The following is a 21,693-nucleotide window of genomic DNA, read 5'->3' on the forward strand; positions in this document are numbered from 1 at the left end:
AGCAGCATGCGCGCAGTGTTGCCAGATTGGGCGGTTTCAAGTGCATTTTGGCGGGTTTTGAACATATTTTGGACTGGAAAACGTCAGCAGTATCTGGCAACACTGCATGATGTGCGAGTCAGTGTTTATATAGGCTTAAATTCTGTTACTGAAAGTGTGTTATGTTTACAGTGAAGGACTGTGTGCACTTTACGTTATTTTTTTTTACTTAATACAAGAAATTAATGGATGCCAACATTTTTGCCAAAATGGTATTTTATTTTCCATTGTTTAGGCAGCTTCACCATCATACTGTGAGATTCTGTTCAAATAGTTTTTTTTTTTCTTCTTTGAAGCCTGAGCCATTTATTTTATTAGTTTATAATTATTGTTTAATTTAGTCTTCAGGAGAGACTGCCTGCACACAGTACTAGTATTAATAGTTTTTTTTCTTACATGAAAGCTGAGGCGTTTATATTATATTTTAAGGTAACTTCATGTTGTGCTGTGAGGTTCTATGCACTTTAACTTTTGAACCAACAGGTGCATTTGGATAAGTAAAGCCTATTTTTCTGCATTTTTGTAGTCCTGGTAATCTTTTATATTGGTAAAGTTGTTTATAGGACCATTTCTCAGTGTCTGTTTTTTTAATCAATAGTTTTTCGGTAATAGCTTAATATTTAACATATCACTCAATTTTAAATCACAAAAAGAGAAAATCGCAACAATTTCTCGCAACTTTCACTTCCTCCCGCAATGTAATCGCAACAAAAACCTAAAAAACACCACAACTTTCATCGCAATTTTTTGGAAAACCCCCGCAACATCAGACATTTTAGCCCGCAACAATCACAAAAAAGGCCCGCGGAATCCTGGGGGGACTGGAAAAAGAAGGAAGTATGACCACGATTATTTAAAGTTTGGATTTTCATGGACTGGATCTGAAGATGCTCCACTGCCACAGTGTGTTGTCTGCCAAGAGGTGCTAGCTAACGATGCTATGAGATGTTTAAAATGTGTAAAACAAGATGTTTTAAAAAGCACAGATGTTTAAAATGTGAAAAAGAAAAATGTGTACAACAACCATTTTTTAAAAATACGAATGGAACATTAAGTATAGCAACAACAAAAATTGTAAGGGGGGGCGCTGTTGTTTATTTGCTCTCCGAGGGGGGGCTGACTCTCCCACACTTTTGAAAACCCCTGGTATAATCGTCATCATTTTCAACCACTAATGTAGCCGTAAAATCTTCGTCCAGAAATTGGTACATCTCAAAGCAGTACGCTGAACACTTATTAACACTTGAATGTCAATAATAAATCTAATCAATATGTTCTGCTTAATGCTCCAGATGTTGTACGCTGGAAAATATGTAGCCATATTTCCTAAAGCACATTTTTAGCAGCGCTCTTGTTGTCTGGATCATAATACAGCATAAAGAAGCTAAAGAGAGTCAAACAGAATTAAAAAAAAAAAAAACTGACCTGCGAGCTTCAGGGAGACAGAAGACGGCCGAGTGGCTCCAAGTATTATCACCTTCTCTATCCATGCTGCTGTGGTGAACTTTGAGTCTGGAGCCAGATTACTGAGGAGCAGAAGAGTAACTCGTAATGGAAGAAAAACAAACAAACAAACAAAAACAATTACGAAACTACAAATCTACAACAATTAGAACAACCCATAAGGGAAAGAACGGTTCAAACAACAACATGAACAGCCAGCAATGAAGAGGAAAAGAATAATTGATAATGGAAGGAACAAAAATACAACAACAGTGTGAGTCGCCCATAAATTATAGAACAGTTCAAACTACACCGTGAACAGCCCATAAAGGGACAGAACAGTTCAAACTGCAGCACCATGAACAGCACATAAGGGACAGAACAGTTCAAACTACATCATGAACAGCCCATAAGGGACAGAACAGTTCAAACTACAACAATGTGAACAGCTCATAATGGAACATAATGGAACCAGTTTGAACTATAGTAATGCAAACAGCCCATAAAGAACAGAACAGTTCAAACTACAACAACATGAACAGCCCATAAGGGATGGAACAGGTCAAACTACAACAACGAGCACAACACACAAGTGACAAAACAGGTCAAACTACAACAAATGTGAACAGCCCATAATGGAACATGATGGAAACAGTTTGAACTACATCAATGCAAGCAGCACATAAAGAACAGAACGGTTCAAACTACAACAGTGTGAACAGCACATAAGAGAGGGAACAGGACAAATGACAACACGAACAGCCAATACTGAAGAGGAAAATAATAACTTGTAATGAAAAGAAGAAAAATACGATAACAGTGTGAACAGCTCACAAGGGACAGAACAGTTCAAATGACAACAATAGGAACAGGCCCTGAAGAAAAGTCCCTGAATAAATTGTCAAACCACAATGTGACAAAAAAGGACAGGCCATAGCTAGTAGTTCAAACCACAACAAACTAATAGCCCATAAGAGATGGAACAGTTCAAACTACAGCAACGAGAACAACACATAAGCAATGGAACATTTCGAACGACAACACTGAACAGCCCATTAGGGACAGGACAGTTTAAACAAAAAAAAGGCCACTGAAGGAATGCTAAAACTACAATGTGACAAGAACAGTCCATTACAGAAGTAACAATTCAAACCACAACAAAATCAACAAAGAACAGCTAATAATGGAAAGAATCGGAAAGGAGGCAAACAGCAAAGAAGTGGAGAAGGACATACAGAAGTAATAGAAACAACAGCACTAACTAGAACAAAGAAACTAAGAGAGCTCATAACAGAAAGAACAAAAAAAAAACTACGTTACTGTAATGAGTAAAGAACAGCCCATAATGGAAGGAACAGTTCAAAGTACAATACGATTAACAGGGAATAGCTTCACATATAAAAGTACACTAAAGCAACAATAACAAATGAAATAAAGAACAACTCACGATTACTAACACTAAGAATAGCCCACAGCAGATGAAACAGTTCAATTGAACATGACACCAAGGCCCAATCCCAATTCTAATTTCTACCCCTACCCCTCCCCCTTCCCCTTGGCCCTTCCCCTTGAAACTGAGCTACAAGGGATAGGGCTTGAAATTCAACCCTTACGTATTGGGATAGCCCTTCAACGATCGCATACGTCATCGCGTACCTCCGTCAGCGTTTACGTTAGCAAAACGCGACCAAATGCGTCATTGGCTGCGACCAGCCGCTACAGTCAGAGCCAGAACAGAAATCTCTGCTGGCAGGGTGTGATTTGTTAACTAACACCACTGAATGGGATATCTTTGGCGCTTCGTGCACCACATCCGACAGAATGAGGTGTCAGAACACTCATGTAAACAATAAAAGCGAGAATAACAGAACAAAACGTACGCAGTCAAGCAACCGAAAACAATACTCACTCCCAAAGCTTTTTAGCAGCAGCTTGGATTTCAGAAATCGCTGCTCATTCTCAGCTCGAAAGCGAATCAAGCGGCGTGTTTCCTCTGGATAACAACTTAAAACACGTAAATAATGGAGAAAATACATTTATGACAATCTTTCGCCGCGGGAACCGCCATCTTTCTGAAATCCGCATGAAATCTCGCTGAAATCCGCATGGCATTGTGGGAAATCACTCAAACCCCTTCGTTCGGAGTCAGCTCCAGGAAAATCTCCGTTTGGAGGGGTACAGAAGCCCTACCCCTTCCCCTACCCCTCCGCGTTAACTGGGATTGGGATTCCCCTACCCCTTCACGTGAACGCGCAAAATGGAGGGGAAGGGCCAAGGGGTTGGTCCAAGGGGTGAAATGGGATTCGGCCCAAGAGTGATGGCACAATGCCAGTATTTTTTGACCAATACAGAAGAACAGCCCATAATGGAATGGACAGTTCAATGACGATGTAACCAAAACAAAACTTAACCAACCAACCAACAAGATATAATTTGTCACCAGATAAATGAATTAATCGATTCAACAGGACGACGAAGAGTCGAGCCCTTTGCTGGGAAACATATGTGAAGAAGCCATGAAGCGCTGTGTCGTCTTACAGCCAATTAATTTCACTTTTAATAATCCAAGCAGCCTAAAAATAATAGCACTCCATGCTAGGGTTTTGATATGCGTGGGGAGAGCAAGGAAAGAAAAGCACACCTGCAGGAAAGCACATTATCAGAGAAGTGCAGTCGCCTGTGGATAAACTGCTTTTCTTTTTCAAAGCTGAAGGTGTGGAAATCGTCAATGTAGAGCTCTCCTTCAGCGGTGCCCTAGAAGATGAACGATGTGAAGATGTAAGAGCAATGTTGTAGCACTAAACATCTGAAACAACACCAGCACGTCCCCTGCAGTGAGCGTACCTGAGAACTCAGTGCCACATAGAGGGTGTATGGGTCGTTCTCCATACAGGAGGAGGATCTCCTGATGCGGGCCTTCCTGCTGATGATGGAGCCACCACGTTGGAACACTGGGATCTATGGAGAAGTTACAACATTTTGAAATTTTTTCATTTTACATAACACAATCAGCAGCGAAGAGGTTTTCAAAGGCATCTACGCCCAGGAGTATTTTTTTTTTTTATTTAAACAGTGCTTATCATTAATAAACCACATTCAATAAAGATTCTCAATCATTCCAGAAAATATCTAATTTTATCTAAATTTCATTTTATTTCAGCACTTAAAGTGCCATTCCACCATTGGATGTATTCTTTGGCATAAAATACAATATATTTTATGACAACATGACTAGACGGAGAAATCTTTTAGCTTCAAAATGATATATCAAACATAATTTTTTGACAACGACAAGTATATTAATTTTGCGACCAAAGTCACCTACCCTTTTAATTTCCGTGCGGTAGTGAAACGTGATGTCATCGGCAGGTTCCCCTTCTTGTGTACCACGTGTCGGTCTATTTTTAGACCAGGAAACCCCCAAAGTGAGAGAGTCATTTCTCCTCGTATATGGGGGCCAAAAAAATTGCGAAAAATTTTGAGTTAATCTTTCAGTTAGCTAGATTTATTGGTATTAGCTAGATTTATTGGTATTATTTTTATCGCATTCTATCCGCCATTGCTGATAATATGTGCCACGTCACACGGTACACAAGAAGGGGAACCTGCCGATGACATCACGCGCGGAAATTAAAAGGGTAGGTGACGTTGGTCGCAAAATTAATATACTTGTCATTGTCAAAAAATTATGTTTGATATATCATTTTGAAGCTAAAAGATTTCTCTATCTAGTGATACCATTTATATATGTTGTCAAAATATATTGTATTTTATGCCAAAGAATACATCCAGTGGTGGAATGGCACTTTAAGTTAAACCTGGTAATACTTTCCTCCAGTTCTACCACTTTATGCCTTTAGTGTTGGTCCATGAAATGCCAGTAGAGGACAGTACGATTGGTTAGCAGAAGTGGAAAAGCTCTCGGTTTAGTGTCTTATAGAGTGATGAGGTGTTGCTTGCTGTAGTATTACATTCTAACAAAAAATATCGAACACTTATTCCATGAAATTGGGTCGTACACGAGCTGATAGCTGATGAGGCGCGTAGCACCGAGCCGACTATAAGCCGTATACGACGAGATTGAGTGGAATAACTGTTTTATTCTAGCCACGTTCATTGGATTTTGAGAAACAGAGCATTTTTATTTTTTGCAAATTCAATAAATAAAAACTTTCGAGAAAACGTCTGACAAAAAAAAATTTTGCTTAGAATGTAAACTAACCAGCAAAATGACAGTAGCAATTTGTGGAAAATGCTATAATAATATCTATCCATCCAGCCATTATCTGTAGCCGCTTATCCTGTGCAGGATCACGGGCAAGATGGAGCCTATCCCAGCTGACTACGGGTGAGAGGCGGGGTACACCCTGGACAAGTCGCCAGGGCTGACACATAGAGACAAACAACCATTCACACTCACATTCACACCTACGGTCAATTTAGAGCCACTTGCATGTCTTTGGACTGTAGGGGAAACCGGAGCACCCGGAGGAAACCCACGCAGACACAGGGAGAACATGCAAACTCCGCACAGAAAGGCCCTCGTCGGCCGCTGGGCTTGAACCCAGGACCTTCTTGCTGTGAGGTGACAGTGCTAACCACTACACCACCATGCTGCCCCAGGCAAAAACAATACAGGATTTATCTTGTAGTCTCCTGATCCCCAGATCTTTAACCCAGCCACATATAAAAGTTGTACGTCTCCATGCTCTTCCAGGTCTTAATCTGTCTGTCCATGTAGAACGATTTCTGCAGCACCAGGTAGTTTGAGATGTCGGGGAACTCAACGGATGGATAATTTTCTAACTCGTAGGAAAAATCCTACGAGTTGGAAAATCCTACGTTCTTACCATGAAATATTTTTATTCCATATTTTGTTGCTTTTTTGTATTTTGGGGTTTTTTATTTTTGAATAGAGTTTTTATTTAATCTTCGGTTGGTTCAGCAAGACGCTCCACCATTTTGTTTTTCTTCTTCTTTAGGGTTTTTTGGTGGTTGGCAAACCAACTTAAAGGTGCATTACAGCCACTGTCTGGGCTGGAGTGTGGAACAGGCGATATGGGAGGGACACCAAACAAAAACAAACAAACTACCGTAAAATACCAAATAATAGCCCGGGCGATTATTTGTCTCAATCACGTAAGAGACCCGGCGCGTAGTAGAGACTAGGCGGCTATTTGGAACAGGCGATTAATTCCTTCTTCACAAACACCTTCCCCAAAATCTACCTCAAAACGGGGAAAAAAATCATTCTCAGATAGGCCTACTTTTAACCAGTATAACTTACAGTTTGTTTAGAGTTAGATTACAGATAGCACGGTGCCGACTTCGGGGAATTTTGAAGACGCAGAATGCATCTTCGCATGGCACAGTCGGGGTGGATAAAGGATAAATCACACACCTTTTCCTGTTAATGACTAGTTAAGCGCATGCTTTACAAAATAATCAAGAAACCACACCATTGTCTGTGCGCAGCACTGTGATTTAATTACTCTGCAAAGTTATGGTCACTTGCTATCACCCTCACCCATGCAGCCTCCACCCTTTGCGCTTCGCGATGTCTGTCAATCTGAAATTGCATGGAGGGCGCGACGTTGAAGCAACATAATTAGGGTGCGAAGTGTCAAACCAAAGGGTTTTTTCTTATGCTGAAAAATAAGTGACCTGCAGTGGCTACATACTGTCATCTTGCATCACGTTTCTCTCCAAGACGTCTCCCTATTTGGCCGATATGAGCCTATTCCCCGAGTGAGTTGGTACGGTGGCTCGACCCCGTAGAAAACTTAAAGTTCGGATGAAAGTTAGTTGAATAGGTTACTGACTTGTAGGCCTACATGTTGCCTGCCTGACGCGTGCTTCTGCCCAACTTGCACGACAGATTACTTGTTGAAAAGGCCCCTTGGATTAGATTGGCCGCGAGCAGACTGAAATGCATGTTAGAACGCTCTCACCTTTTTTGTAAAGCGTCTTCCAGATCCGAATGGGTAAGGGCAAGTGAAATGGTATAAGGTCTTTAATAAAACTCAGTGTGTGCTTTGACGCATGCATTCGGCAATTTAGGTCGTTTAACAGAAGCAGCAGTCCAACCTTGGAAACCCGCAGTCCTCAATGTCACCACACACGCTGGCTTTCGTTGGGTATAACCAAAGGGGTGGCTAAGACATCTGTCAAAAGTTACGGAGTTGCATTCCTCAAGAAATATTACGGTAGACCAAGATTATAACATTGAAATGGCATGTTTATTATCACGTAACAAAATGTTGTAAACAGTATTATAGAAATAATTTCATTAATTAATTAATTAATTAATTAATTAATTAATTAATTAATATTGTTTCGGTAGAAAACTATGCAATGCAAAATCGTTTAAACACCAGAAAACCAGAAAAGTGCTGGGCCTCAAGATTCTAGATAGAACGTTCGGACGCTTTTTTTTTTTTTAGACCCCGGCGAGTATTCGGAACCGGCCTTTATTTGTCACAACACACGCGTACACCCGGCCGTTAAAGGGAACTCGGCGGTTAATTGGAACTCGGCTATTATTTGGTATTTTACGGTATATTATTTTAGCTATTTCTGTTTCTTTTAAATACTTGATAAAGTGACTTGATGTGCTTTGCCATTTTGTTTTTCTCTATTCATGATATATGAGCTGATATCCTAGTAGTAGAGTAGCCAATCAGAACGCGCGACTGCTTATATCCAGTGAATGTGGATAGAATAAATTTTATAAATCTGTGCTATGTAACCTAACAACGGCACTGCACTATTCAACTTACTGAGCTCATGGTGACTGAAATGTGGAGATTCTGAGCCCCTTCGTGTTTTTGGAATGTGTGAACATCGTACCAAACCTGCAAAACAATACAGGAAAACTGTAAAAACAAAACACAGTATATCGTTATAACAATATTAGGGATATTAAAACACGAGACGGCTGATAACGGGCACACTAGCCTTATAGAAGAACCGTTAAAAATAGGGACTTCGCCGTTTATTCTAGATCAGCATGTTTCCTAAAAGCTTGTCAGCGTTGACGCAATATCGTGATTATTACTAAACTCAATATTCCTGTTCAACCACATATTTTATTTGCATAATCCTTATAACAATCTTCTGGGTTACACACTGGAGAGTTAGATTATAAATAATTACAGTCTCCAGGTATGGAAGAGTAATGTCACTGTATGTTGTAAGGATGTTCAATATGAGCATATTTTGAATAAATGTTCTATCATTATGATTACAGTAGCAGTTCTTCGGTACAAATCTACAGTATCCAGGTGAGATTATCCACTAAAGCCAGGGTGAGACTTGAGCATAAAATGTTAATATTAACTTGAAGCTATAACTGCACCTCTCCTTTCCCAGGCAGGTAGGCTGTGACGCTCTTTGCGCCCTCATCAGTAACAGGATGGACAAGCAGATCTTTACCTGTTAAAGATTACAAGTGAGGCCTTTATTAGAAATGACTGAGAAATTATATATCCTTTAGTGTTAATCTGGTACAGTTTGTTTTCACTCACCAATTAAATATTCATTCTCAATGGTAAATGTGACTGGATCCTTAGGATAGTCCACCCACAGAGGCCTGGGTGCGACCAAAAGGATGCACAGAGAGAGAGAGAGAGAGAGAGAGAGAGAGAGAGAGAGAGAGAGAGAGAGATGATTCAAGTCATAGAAATAATAGTGATGGTTCCAACCACCTATTTTAATGCATAAGTAGATCTAAATAGAAATGTGTAGAAAAGTTGGTATATATGAAATAGGTGACCAAAAGAGCATTTTTAAATAGACTACGATGGAGAAGATTTGTGTTCCAGTCTCACAAACATCTACAGTACCATGGCTACTGTGTGAACTCCCAAACGACATGATTTTTTTTTTAACAAAAAGTACGCTAGTGGTACCGGGTACCAACAATGAACATTTCCCAAATACCTTAATATAAATGTCCCAAGCTGTACTATATGTCAAAATAGCATGATAACCAGGGTATTATAGCTGACTATTATGTCATACTGTACTATTTAGTGTGGTAGGATGTGATTGTAGATGCACCCCATATCTGCGTGCTTAGACAGTGATTTTTTTCTGGATGGAAATACTATTTTCATAAATTAAAATAAATCTACACTTCAAATACAGCAACCCACCTCATGACAGGCTGTCCGGTTTGATAAGCGTTATAGAAGAGCTGGTACCAGTAGGGTAGTAGGGTATATCGCTGACGTATTGCTTCTCTGATCAGAGCCGTGTTTTCTGGTCCAAAGAGCCAGGGTTCACGCCGTGGGGTGTCCAAGTGAGCATGACTACGAAAAAACGGTTGGTATGCACCGGCCTGGTACCAACGCACCAACAACTCGGTGCTTGGATGCTTAAAGAAACCACCAACGTCAGCTAAAGAGAATGATTAGAGTAAGACTCGGTAATTTCATTTACAACTAACATACTAATCATAACATACAGTATTGTGCAAAAGTCTTAGGCACCCTATTTTTTTTTCCATACAAACTTTGTTATAGATTTCTATTTTATGACTCGACATTATCGAGTCAGTCCAAGAACATTTTAGAGTTCCAAACATTCGTTTTCCAGCACAAAATTATATGTTACAGAAAAATTTTTTTGTACCTGAGCAGCATATTTCATAAGAGACCACTTTCCAGATTAAAATAAGAAAACATAATGAAGGCTGCTGGGTTTTGGTGCAAAATTAAGACACGAGTACGACAGTCGAAGTGTCCAGAAGAACTGGGGCTGGTTCTGTAAGATGCTCAGTAAAACCTACAGCTCATTTCCTTACAAAACTGCACTCACTGTACCCGAGACTACCATTTTTTTTTTAAAGCAAAGGGTCGTCTTATAACAAATATTGACTTTGTTTCATTTATTATGGCTTACTGCTGTTTATAGTATTTTTTTAATGTTGAAACAATTCATTTCATTACTTTTAAGCCATTTTTGGTTTACGGCATTTCTTTACATGTGCCTAAGACTTTTGCACAGTACTGTATGTAGAACAGATTCTTTGTAAAACCATACAAAGAATTGTACTGCAAAGTAATACAGTAATTATTATTAAAATATGCATCATGCTAAATAAATGTAGTGTTCTAATATCTTTGACATTTTATAGAGGTTCGCTTTATTTCGACCACTGATCAATTTGGTACTACTAATAAATTTGGTGTCTGTAAAGGAAGTATGTGTTTAGTCGACTAGTCACGTCTATCTAATTTTTACCTCCACAAAAGGAAATGCCCACCAATCCGAGACTCAAACACATGGGGATGGACATCTTCAGATGGCCCCATTCAGCTGCATTATCTCCTGTCCATACTGCCCCTGAAAAGAGTAAGAAAAAAGAGAGAATAGGAAAAATTTTTATATATATATATATATATATATATATATATATATATATATATATATACACACCCCGTTCAAAAAGAGTAAGAAAAAAAGAGAGACTAGGAAAAAATTTATATATATATATATATATATATATATATATATATATATATATATATATATATACACACACATATATACACTACCGTTCAAAAGAAATGTCCTTATTTTTGAAAGAAAAGCACTGTTCTTTTCAATGAAGATCACTTTAAACTACATTGCTAATGTGGTAAATGACTATTCTAGCTGCAAATGTCTGGGTTTTGGTGCAATATCTCCATAGGTGTATAGAGGCCCATTTCCAGCAACTCTCACTCCAGTGTTCTAATGGTACAATGTGTTTGCTCATTGCCTCAGAAGGCTAATGGATGATTAGAAAACCCTTGTACAATCATGTTAGCACAGCTGAAAACAGTTGAGCTCTTTAGAGAAGCTATAAAACTGACCTTCCTTTGAGCAGATTGAGTTTCTGGAGCATCACATTTGTGGGGTCGATTAAATGCTCAAAATGGCCAGAAAAATGTCTTGACTATATTTTCTATTCATTTTACAACTTATGGTGGTAAATAAAAGTGTGACTTTTCATGGAAAACACAAAATTGTCTGGGTGACCCCAAACTTTTGAACGGTAATATATATATATATATATATATATATATATATATATATATATATATATATATATATACACACACACACACATACACACACACATACATACACACACACAATAAACCCACCATAGCGCTGGGATCCTGCGAAAAAGGCCCTGGAGAGAACAAATGGTCTCTCTGTGCCGCCAGAGCGCTGGATCAAGCCTTCAGCAGTCGCCATGTGCTAAAGGTTAAAGAATATAAACAGAACGCTAACATCCTGGTAGTCGCTGTGTCCAAAATGCCATATTTATACTGTATAGTTTATACTGCACCAGTACATACTGTACAGCACACATTATTATATCCACATTCACTGGATATGAGCAATCACACGCTCTGATTGGCTACTCTACTACTAGGAGCTCAGCTCATGTACCGTGAGTAGAGAAAAACAAAATGGCGGCACATGTAGCAGAACCAGCCGAGGACGAAATTAAAATTCTCCTTGAAAACAAACCCCCCAAAAATACAAAAAAAAGCAACAAAATATGGAATGAAAGTATTTGATGGGAAGAACATATCTTTTTTTAATTTTTCCAAGAATTATTATTATTAATATTATAGCATTTTTCCGGTTTGTTAAGCGAAAATGATTTTGTCGGACGTTTTGTGTAAAATTTTTTATTCATCGAATCTGCAAAAAAATAAAAATGCTCTGTTTCTCAAAACCCAGTGAATGCGGATAGAATAAAACAATTATTCCACTCAATCTCGTCATACATGGCTTATAGCCAACTTAGTGCTATGTGCCTCGTCGGCTATCAGCTCGTGTACAACCTGATTTCGTGGAATAATTGTTAAATATTCCTCATAGTTGTATTCAGTATGTTAGTATGATTACCTAGTCGACTACAGAGTCATGTACAGACTAGCTGTTGGTGAAATTTACCTCAGAATTACTTCAGACTGCTTCACTTTTGTGGAGCATGTTTTCACAGCTACTGTGACCAAACAGTGTTCACGTTTAACAGATTAAGTAAAAAAAATTGCTATGAGGTGCATGAGAGAGATTTTAAAGCAGTTGAAACTAGCTTTCTTCTTAATTTTGGAACAGGAGCTGCAGTGTAAATACAGTAAAAGTGCAGCTAGCATAATCGGCTAATTTTCAGTTTCAGTATCAAGCTAATTAGCTCGGTTAATTAAGGACTAAATAGCTTCTGAGGAAAAAAACATGAATATTAAATGTCAATTTCTTAGTAAGCAACCCAGTCACAACAATGACTAAAAAAACAGCAGGCTCGCAAACTAGTGTATTTACTGTAGCTGTTGCTAATATTTGTCAGTTAGCATTAACTAGCCAGTAAATTAGCGGAGATGATTTTTTCAGTGGGCGGCACAGTGGTGTAGTGGTTAGCGCTGTCGCCTCACAGCAAGAAGGTCCGGGTTCGAGCCCCGTGGCCGACGAGGGCCTTTCTGTGCAGAGTTTGCATGTTCTCCCCGTGTCCGCGTGGGTTTCCTCCGGGTGCTCCGGTTTCCCCCACAGTCCAAAGACATGTAGGTTAGGTTAACTGGTGACTCTAAATTGACCGTAGGTGTGAATGTGAGTGTGAATGGTTGTCTGTGTCTATGTGTCAGCCCTGTGATGACCTGGCGACTTGTCCAGGGTGTACCCCACCTTTCGCCCATAGTCAACTGGATAGGCTCCAGCTTGCCTGCGACCCTGTAGAAGGATAAAGCGGCTAGAGATAATGAGATGAGATTTTTTCAGTTACCTGAAATTTCAATGAAAATATACCACAGTATAAGCATAATGCTTTATGTAGTTTCTGTTCTGGTCATTTCTTTGTACTCTACTTTTTTTGGCAAGACTTTTGGAAGACTGCATTGAAATATTTCTGTTGTTTACATAATGTTTTCTTTTAGACATTGCTTTTGGGTGAGATTTAATACAACTATGATACATAATATGCCATTTTAAACAGACCTAATGACCTGGTTGTAAGCAATAGATGCTCGAAATCTTCTAACTTCTTGGATTTCCTCCTTCTCCAAGCTTAAAGAGCTTCCAGAGAGCTCTTCTCATTTTTAGTTCCTTCTCTGATCACTCACCCTAAACTCCATTTGATTACCGATTCTGAACAGACAGGTCAACATGATTGCTCTCTCACCACATAAAACCCGTAGAGGTTGTGCACGTCTCTGCTCTCCCAGCTGCCAAACAGTGCGTCTTTGTGCATGGTCACCTCCGGCCCGTTAAACACAGATGGTTCGTTCATATCGTTCCACGTATACAGGTTCTCCATGGAACCCTGGCCAGAGGAACAATGAACAAAAAGCTTTCTACTTTAATATTCATGTTTCAATTGCATTTAATTATATTCCTCTAATATGCATTATAATAGGTTGTTTTTCTTTTAGGAAAGAGGATCAGATCCAAGCTCAGAAACAAAGAGCAATGTTTACCCTCAGGACTGAATTAGAGCTTTTTTACCTTATACTGGTCGTAGGCAAACTGGCTGGCCCACCAGGCTCTCATCTCAGGGTTGGTGAAGTCGGGATATCCAGCACTTCCTTCAAGAGAAGAGCAGAACCTGGTTTGGTGTTGCATTTAATCCAAGAGCCATTACTGAATTTGTGCTAACAGTACTATACACATGAACGTGATTGAACCAACCTGGCCAGCACCAGCCTTCATAGTCTGCTCCGTCTTTATTCTTGACATAAAAATTCTTGGAGCGAATTTCATTATGAATTTTGTAACCACTGTCCACTTTGATGTGAGGGTCTACAATAGTGACCATCTGAGGAAACATTATTATACTTTATACCACAGTGCTTTTGAATTCTTGAACTGGTTTGCTCAGAAATCGTGATTAATTTTCTACACAGTGCCACCTATTTCAGAAATACATACACAAACACATGCTCACACACCTTGCGTCTCTTTTCCATGAGTCCCTGAAGCATTTCTTTGGGTTGTGGGAACTTTTCAGGGTCCCAGGTGAAATAGCGTTTGCCATCAGTGTGCTCAATGTCCAACCAGATGACATCATAAGGGATGTCGTGCTCATCAAATCCCTGATCAACAGCTTTTATATCTTCCTGATCGTTGTAGTTCCAGCGACACTGATGGTATCCAAGAGTGGAAAGAGGAGGGAAGGCCTGAGTGCCTGGTACAGCAGTGAGCAAAGAGAGATTAAAGTGTGTGCGTTTATACTAAGTGCTGCATACACAAAGAAAAGACGATACACACATGCTGTGTATGTACTTCTTAGTAAGATATACCTTATACTACTTCTGTTTTGCGTGTTTATTTGCATGTGTTACGGATGTAATGCAGTGACACTGTCTCTAGCTGTATTTGTTTAGTGCTTCAAATATTCGTATTTGCATTGAAACGCAAAGTAGGAATGGGCTAAACTGGAAGATTTTTTCTTTTTTTTTATTATAGATGCGTGCAAGACTATTTTTGCAATACTCAGTTACTATTTATGTTTGTAGCTACCTTTAACATTTTCTAATAAATTTAACGTTCGTTATATTTCCCACAGTTAAAACAATAGCAGCCAAATTTAACCAATCACAACCCTGACCGGGCGGCACGGTGGTGTAGTGGTTAGCGCTGTCGCCTCACAGCAAGAAGGTCCGGGTTCGAGCCCTGTGGCCGGCGAGGGCCTTTCTGTGCGGAGTTTGCATGTTCTCCCCGTGTCCACGTGGGTTTCCTCCGGGTGCTCCGGTTTCCCCCACAGTCCAAAGACATGCAGGTTAGGTTAACTGGTGACTCTAAATTGACCGTAGGTGTGAATGTGAGTGTGAATGGTTGTCTGTGTCTATGTGTCAGCCCTGTGATGACCTGGCGACTTGTCCAGGGTGTACCCCGCCTTTCGCCCGTCGTCAGCTGGGATAGGCTCCAGCTTGCCTGCGACCCTGTACAACAGGATAAAGCGGCTAGAGATAATGAGATGAGATGAGACAACCCTGACCAGGCAGTTACTGAAGATGAATGATCGAATACATGACTATAAATACATAGTTCATATTCACACTAATGAATATGGTGTCTATTTATTCCATGACATTCAGATGTTGCCTGCTTTGCTCATTTGCCACAATATGCAATTTAGTGTGTTTCTACTTATAAGTAGAATATAAAAAATAGAGCGTATCAATCCAAATAGATGAATTAAACACTTGTAATGACATCAACAGCAGCCTGAAAGTCACTTTGTGTCCAAACCAGTGTTGTAGCCGAGCCACTAAACCTCGAGTCCGAGTCCAAGTCAAGTCCAAGTCATTAAAAAAAAATTTGAGTCGAGTCCACTATTGATCCGAGTCGAGTCCAACACTTCAGCTGCACCCTGAACATGACGTATGAACAGGTGAATGTGCTTCTCTTTGTCAGGGAGTGTGAAGTATTCTGTCAGAGATGGTTGGGAGACGGATGTAAGTGCAGAAGGTGCGTTTATTAACACAAGTGAAGACAGGTAAACAATCCAGAACGGCAGGGAAAATCGTAAAACAGTGAAACGGGCAATAGGATTAGCAAATAGGCTATCATAGACTCGGCAGAATCAAAGATGAGAAACAGGAAATCAGGAAACCAAACAAGGAAATAAGGCTCAGTAATGTGTCAGCAATGCAACTCAATACTTCGCAAAGTAAGTGTGTTTTCACAGTTTTTATACAGGCGCGCTGCTTGTGTCTTAATCCTCTGCAGGTGCGAGTCATTTACAGCTGTCCAGAGTGCGCCCGGGAGTCTGACGGCACGTGCCAAGGCGCGCAGGTGTGACACACACAAAATTAGTACAAAATTAATGTAGAGATAGGGTAAATATCTTATGCCAAATTATTATGGCATGTTACCAAAAAAATAAAGAAAAAATCAGAGTCCTTGTCTCCAATTTCCGAGTCCTAATGCAGTTATAATGCACGAGTCTGAATCCAAGACAGAGTCATCAGTGCTCAAGTCCGAGTCGAATCACGAGTCCTTACAATTAAGGCACGAGTCAGACTCGAGTACTGCAAGCCTGGTCCGAACTGATACTAACATAGATACATACGTACACATATCATTATTATATATTATTATAATTATTCCACGAAATCGAGTCATACATGAGCTGATAGCTGACGAGGCACGTAGCTATAGGTTATAAACCATGTATAACAAGATTGAATGGAATAACTGTTTTATTCTATCCACATTCACTGGATTTTGAGAAACAGAGCATTTTTATTTTTTGCAAATTCGATAAATAAAAACTTTATACAAAACATCCAACAAAATCATTTCCTCTTAGGCGGACTTCTTAAAAACCTATCGACGGCCGAACGAATTGACTTTAGCGTTGTTGTTGGGGGTTTTTTTTGTAGAAAGTGCCGTCTTGCTGTCGTGCCGAGGTATAGAACAGCTTTAGACGTTTATTTAATTCTTCCTTGGACATTTCAGTTCTGTAATTTTCAAACTTCTTTGAGCTTTAGAACCAGTCTAAAAAAAAAAAATGTCAACAAATTTTAATGCTTAAAGATGAAGAATGTGAACAAACCGGCGAAATGACAGGAGCAATTTGTGAAAAATGTGATAATAATAATTCTTGAAAAATAACAAAAGATACGTTCTTACCATCAGTTACTTTTATTCCATATTTTATTGCTTTTTGTTTTCGAGTAGAGTTTTTATTTCGTCCTCGGTTGGTTTCAGCAACACGCTCTGCCATTTTGTTTTTCTCTACTCACAGTATATGAGCTGATAGCCTAGTAGTAGCGTAGCCAATCAGAACACGCGATTGCTCATATCCAGTGAATGTGGACAGAATAAATTGTTTATATATATATATATATATATATATATATATATATTTTTTTTTTTTTTTTAATGATCTCATGTGTATGTGTACCTGTCAGTGAGGCGTATTGCTTGAAAACGTCACTTGGTGTTGGTCCAAGCATGATGAAGACATCAATGATGCCACTCTCAGAAATCCAGCGCACGTCTGTCTGCGGGACTTCACTCGAACCTTGGACAAAGTCCAGCATCTTCCCGAACATCGTCTGCAACCACAGACACACGAGTTAGCAGTATTAAATTTCACAGTATATTTCCTGCCCTGTATGAGTATGAAGAAGTACACAGCCCTGGCATCTCACCAAAGTGCTGGAGGTTATGTCCACCCAGGTCTCAGCTGCATTCATCCAGAAGACACCCATGGTACGCTGAGCATTGTGGGATATGAGCACAGGTACGGAGCCGTACAGGGCCATGGGGTTGTGCAACTCGTACTGGAACACGTCCAGGTTATAAAGCCGATACGGGTCACTCCCACTGAGAGCGTACAAAGAACCAAGCACTGCATTTAATAAACAGGAACACACTTTGGCCTGAAGTGTATAAGACATCAGAACACGTACTCTGTGTTTTTCAGTTTGAGAGTGTCTGCGTGCTCGGGAATGCCGTAAACATGTTCCACGCCTGGAAAAGAGAAGTCTAGACTAATGGATGTTGGACCTGAATGAGCAGAGATTAAAGAAACAGAGATTAGTATCCAGAACAAGGGTAAGGAAGGAAACTGATGTTGAACCTGTGTTTAGATCAGTGAGGTGTAGTTTAGTTACATTATTAATCATCTGTGATGGCGAGTTGCATTAAAGTGTAAGATTCAGTTCAGTTCAGTTCAGTTCAGTTCAGTTGGTCGGGTTCAATGCCCGAACTGATGATCACATCATCAGTTTTTCTTTGGCTAATCAGACACAAGGTACGCCACCACTCTTGCCGGAGCGGTTGGGGGTTAGGTGCCTTGCTCAAGGGCACTTAAGTCAATCCTACTAGTCTGGGGAATCGAACCAGCAACCTTTTGGTCCCAAAGCTGTTTCTCTAACCATTAGGCCATGACTTCCCCCGAAGTCAAAGTGTAAGATCAGCAACCAGAACATCAAGAACATAGTCGCTCATCTGGCCTGCCATCAAAACAACCACGACGACCAAACCATCAAACAGAACTGAAATGTGACAATGTGAGAGAGGACCAACCTCGACAACAAATTGTTTACAACAGAAAAATCAACAAAAGGACAAAATTTTGTTCCGCAAGAAAAGATATACCCAAAACATCGACCACAACTGAATTCGCACGATAAATGAGAGAGGAGATACAACTCCAGTCAGAAGAAAATGTCTTAACTTGACCTAATTACTAATTTGTTAGCAAAAACGTGACAATATAATGACCAAGTGTTGTACAGAAGGTCTAGTTCTTTCAAATAAAACAATCAGAACTGAAATCCATTGAGAACTGAAGGAGGGAGGAGACATGATTTAAATGAAAATAAACAAAGCTGTAAATAAAGTTGTAAACAAATTGCTTACAAAAAAAAATCAACAAACAAATGACCAAGTTTTGTTCGGTGAGGGAATTTCGACCCAAAACATTGATCAGAACTGAAACGGGATGAGAAATGAGAGAGGAGATAAAATTCTAGTGAAAAGTCCGAAAACTCATTAAGCCCGGCGCACACGGGCGATTTTCCGTCACTTGGTCGTGCAATTTTTTTGACGCAAGCGAAAAAATTCCTTCGTGTGAGGAGATTTACGACGGCGATTTTTTTTGTTGCTTGCGACAGATCACAGGTATCGAACATGCTTGATATTCTGAAAAAAAAAAAAAATCCCGCCAGTCGCTGACTTGTTGCAGCGATATCACCGTGTGTGCGTGTCTTTGCAATAACAAAGCGATCACCTCCAAAGGCTAAGCCAATCCCCGCCCACAAAGTAGTCACGTGATTTCCACGTGACTTGCATCCCCCTCCCCAAATCACCCACTGGTCGCAGATAACACGCGAACATACAGCTACCTGAGAGGGGTCCAAAAAAAAAAAAAATCACAATACGCTTGTGACGGAAAATCGTCCGTGTGCGCTGGGCTTTAAGTTGACCTAATTAGCAATTCGTTAGCAAAAATTTGACAATGCAATGACCAAGTATTGTACAGAATAACTAGTTCTTTCAAACGAAACAATCAGAACTGAAATCCGTTGAGAACCGAGGGAGGGACGAGATACGATTTAACTGAAAATAAACAACGTTGTAAAGAAAACAGGAAAAATCAACAAACAAACGACCAGGTTTTGCTCCTCAAGGGAAGATCTACCCAAAACATTGATCAGAACTGGAATTGGATGAGAAATCAGAGAGGAGATACAATTCTACTGAGAGGCCTGGAAAATTCGTTAATTTGGCCTAATTAGTAACTCGTTAGCAAAAAATTTGACAAAACAACGACCGAGTTTTGTGCGGACTGATGAGTTCAGAACGGAAATCTGTAGAGCACTGACGGAGGAGATACGATTCAACTGAATTGTGGATGACGGACGGACAACAAACGCCACGCCGTGGCAACAGCTGATCTGCCTTACAGCCAGATGAGCTAATCAGTGAGTGTATACAGTGATGCTGGTCTTAGAGTGAGCACCATTGGGCTTTGAGTCACTGTGGGTTTTAAATGTCTCGTCCCACATGCCAGGCTTCTCCTCATCTCTCTCTTCACCCTGAAATAAAGCAATGGAATACAAAGGTGGAAAATGGATAGACAGGACAGACAGACAGACAGCTATAATCTTGAGCACCTACACTAAAGAGGCTGAAATATAATAAATACATTTCAAAGATCTTGAACTTCAACTCCCATCTTATACCGTTTTCATACCTCATCACCTGCCTCCTCAGCATTCTCTGATCCACCAGCTCCCTCTGCGTCTTGTTTACTGAAACACACACACAAAACAGTTCTAATAAACTTACATGATAAAACAGATCACATCGTTATCCTTAAAACTCAAACTTCATCCAATTAAAAAGAAAAAAAAAGTGACAAAATAAACAACATGGCAAAATGAGGCTAACTACTTCTATAATTATTACGAATGGCAGCAAGAACATTTCATCCACAATAGTCTCAAAGGCTTGTCTCTCACACATGTAACATATGCGATAAAATAAACTGGCTTTATTGGCATGTGACAAATAATCATATAACCAATGATTATCTTAAAAAAAACAACTACAATACAGATTTAAGGACTTTGGAAACAGATATATACAGTGGTGCTTGAAAGTTTGTGAACCCTTTAGAATTTTCTATATTTCTGCATAAATATGATCTAAAACATCATCAGAGTTTCATACGAGTCCTAAAAGTAGATGAAGCGAACCCAGTTAAACAAATGAGACAAAAATATTATACTTGGTCATATATTTATTAAGGAAAATGATCCAATATTACATATCTGTGAGTGGCAAAAGTATGTGAACCTCTAGGATTAGCAGTTAATTTGAAGGTGAAATTAGAGTCAGGTGTTTTCAATCAATGGGATGACAATCAGGTGTGAGTGGGCACCCTGTTTTATTTAAAGAACAGGGATCTATCAAAGTCTGATCTTCACAACACGTTTGTGGAAGTGTATCATGGCACGAACAAAGGAGATTTCTGAAGACCTCAGAAAAAGCGTTGTTGATGCTCATCAGGCTGGAAAAGGTTACAAAACCATCTCTAAAGAGTTTGGACTCCACCAATCCACAGTCAGACAGATTGTGTACAAATGGAGGAAATTCAAGGCCATTGTTACCCTCCCCAGGAGTGGTCGACCAACAAAGATCACTCCAAGAGCAAGGCATGTAATAATCAGCAAGGTCACAAAGGACCCCAGGGTAACTTCTAAGCAACTGAAGGCCTCTCTCACAGTGGCTAATGTTAATGTTCATGAGTCCACCATCAGGAGAACACTGAACAACAATGGTGTACATGGCAGGGTTGTGAGGAGAAAGCCACTGCTCTTCAAAAAGAACATTGCTGCTCATCTGCAGCTTGCTAAAGATCACGTGGACAAGCCAGAAGGCTATTGGAAAAATGTTTTGTGGACGGATGAGACCAAAACAGAACTTTTTGGTTTAAATGAGAAGTGTTATGTTTGGAGAAAGGAAAACACTGCATTCCAGCATAAGAACCTTATCCCATCTGTGAAACATGGTGGTGGTAGTGTCATGGTTTGGGCCTGTTTTGCTGCATCTGGGCCAGGACGGCTTGCCATCATTGATGGAACAATGAATTCTGAGTTATACCAGTGAATTCTAAAGGAAAATGTCAGGACATCTGTCCATGAACTGAATCTCAAGAGAAGGTGGGTCATGCAGCAAGACAACAACCCTAAG

At 39.8% G+C, this 21,693-nt stretch overlaps 1 protein-coding gene across 1 annotated transcript in view; it reads right to left on the reverse strand.

Annotated features, from left to right (window-relative positions):
* ganaba (glucosidase II alpha subunit a) overlaps window positions 1–21,693 on the reverse strand; it is a 41,822-nt gene that overhangs the window by 4,142 nt on the left and 15,987 nt on the right. Inside the window, exons 7-24 of the mRNA XM_060912813.1 lie at window positions 20,192–20,249; window positions 19,958–20,033; window positions 17,901–17,997; window positions 17,640–17,814; window positions 17,390–17,543; window positions 14,427–14,662; window positions 14,167–14,293; window positions 13,984–14,063; window positions 13,661–13,801; window positions 11,637–11,733; window positions 10,729–10,830; window positions 9,639–9,882; window positions 9,009–9,073; window positions 8,840–8,916; window positions 8,262–8,336; window positions 4,327–4,440; window positions 4,124–4,236; window positions 1,465–1,565 (exon numbers count right to left, since the gene is read on the reverse strand). Coding sequence (XP_060768796.1) covers window positions 1,465–1,565; window positions 4,124–4,236; window positions 4,327–4,440; window positions 8,262–8,336; window positions 8,840–8,916; window positions 9,009–9,073; window positions 9,639–9,882; window positions 10,729–10,830; window positions 11,637–11,733; window positions 13,661–13,801; window positions 13,984–14,063; window positions 14,167–14,293; window positions 14,427–14,662; window positions 17,390–17,543; window positions 17,640–17,814; window positions 17,901–17,997; window positions 19,958–20,033; window positions 20,192–20,249 — 2,132 coding nt within the window. The remainder of the gene's footprint in view (window positions 1–1,464; window positions 1,566–4,123; window positions 4,237–4,326; window positions 4,441–8,261; window positions 8,337–8,839; window positions 8,917–9,008; window positions 9,074–9,638; window positions 9,883–10,728; window positions 10,831–11,636; window positions 11,734–13,660; window positions 13,802–13,983; window positions 14,064–14,166; window positions 14,294–14,426; window positions 14,663–17,389; window positions 17,544–17,639; window positions 17,815–17,900; window positions 17,998–19,957; window positions 20,034–20,191; window positions 20,250–21,693) is intronic.

This window comes from Neoarius graeffei, chromosome 28 (assembly GCF_027579695.1).
Source record: "Neoarius graeffei isolate fNeoGra1 chromosome 28, fNeoGra1.pri, whole genome shotgun sequence".
Taxonomy (NCBI): Eukaryota; Metazoa; Chordata; class Actinopteri; order Siluriformes; family Ariidae; genus Neoarius; species Neoarius graeffei.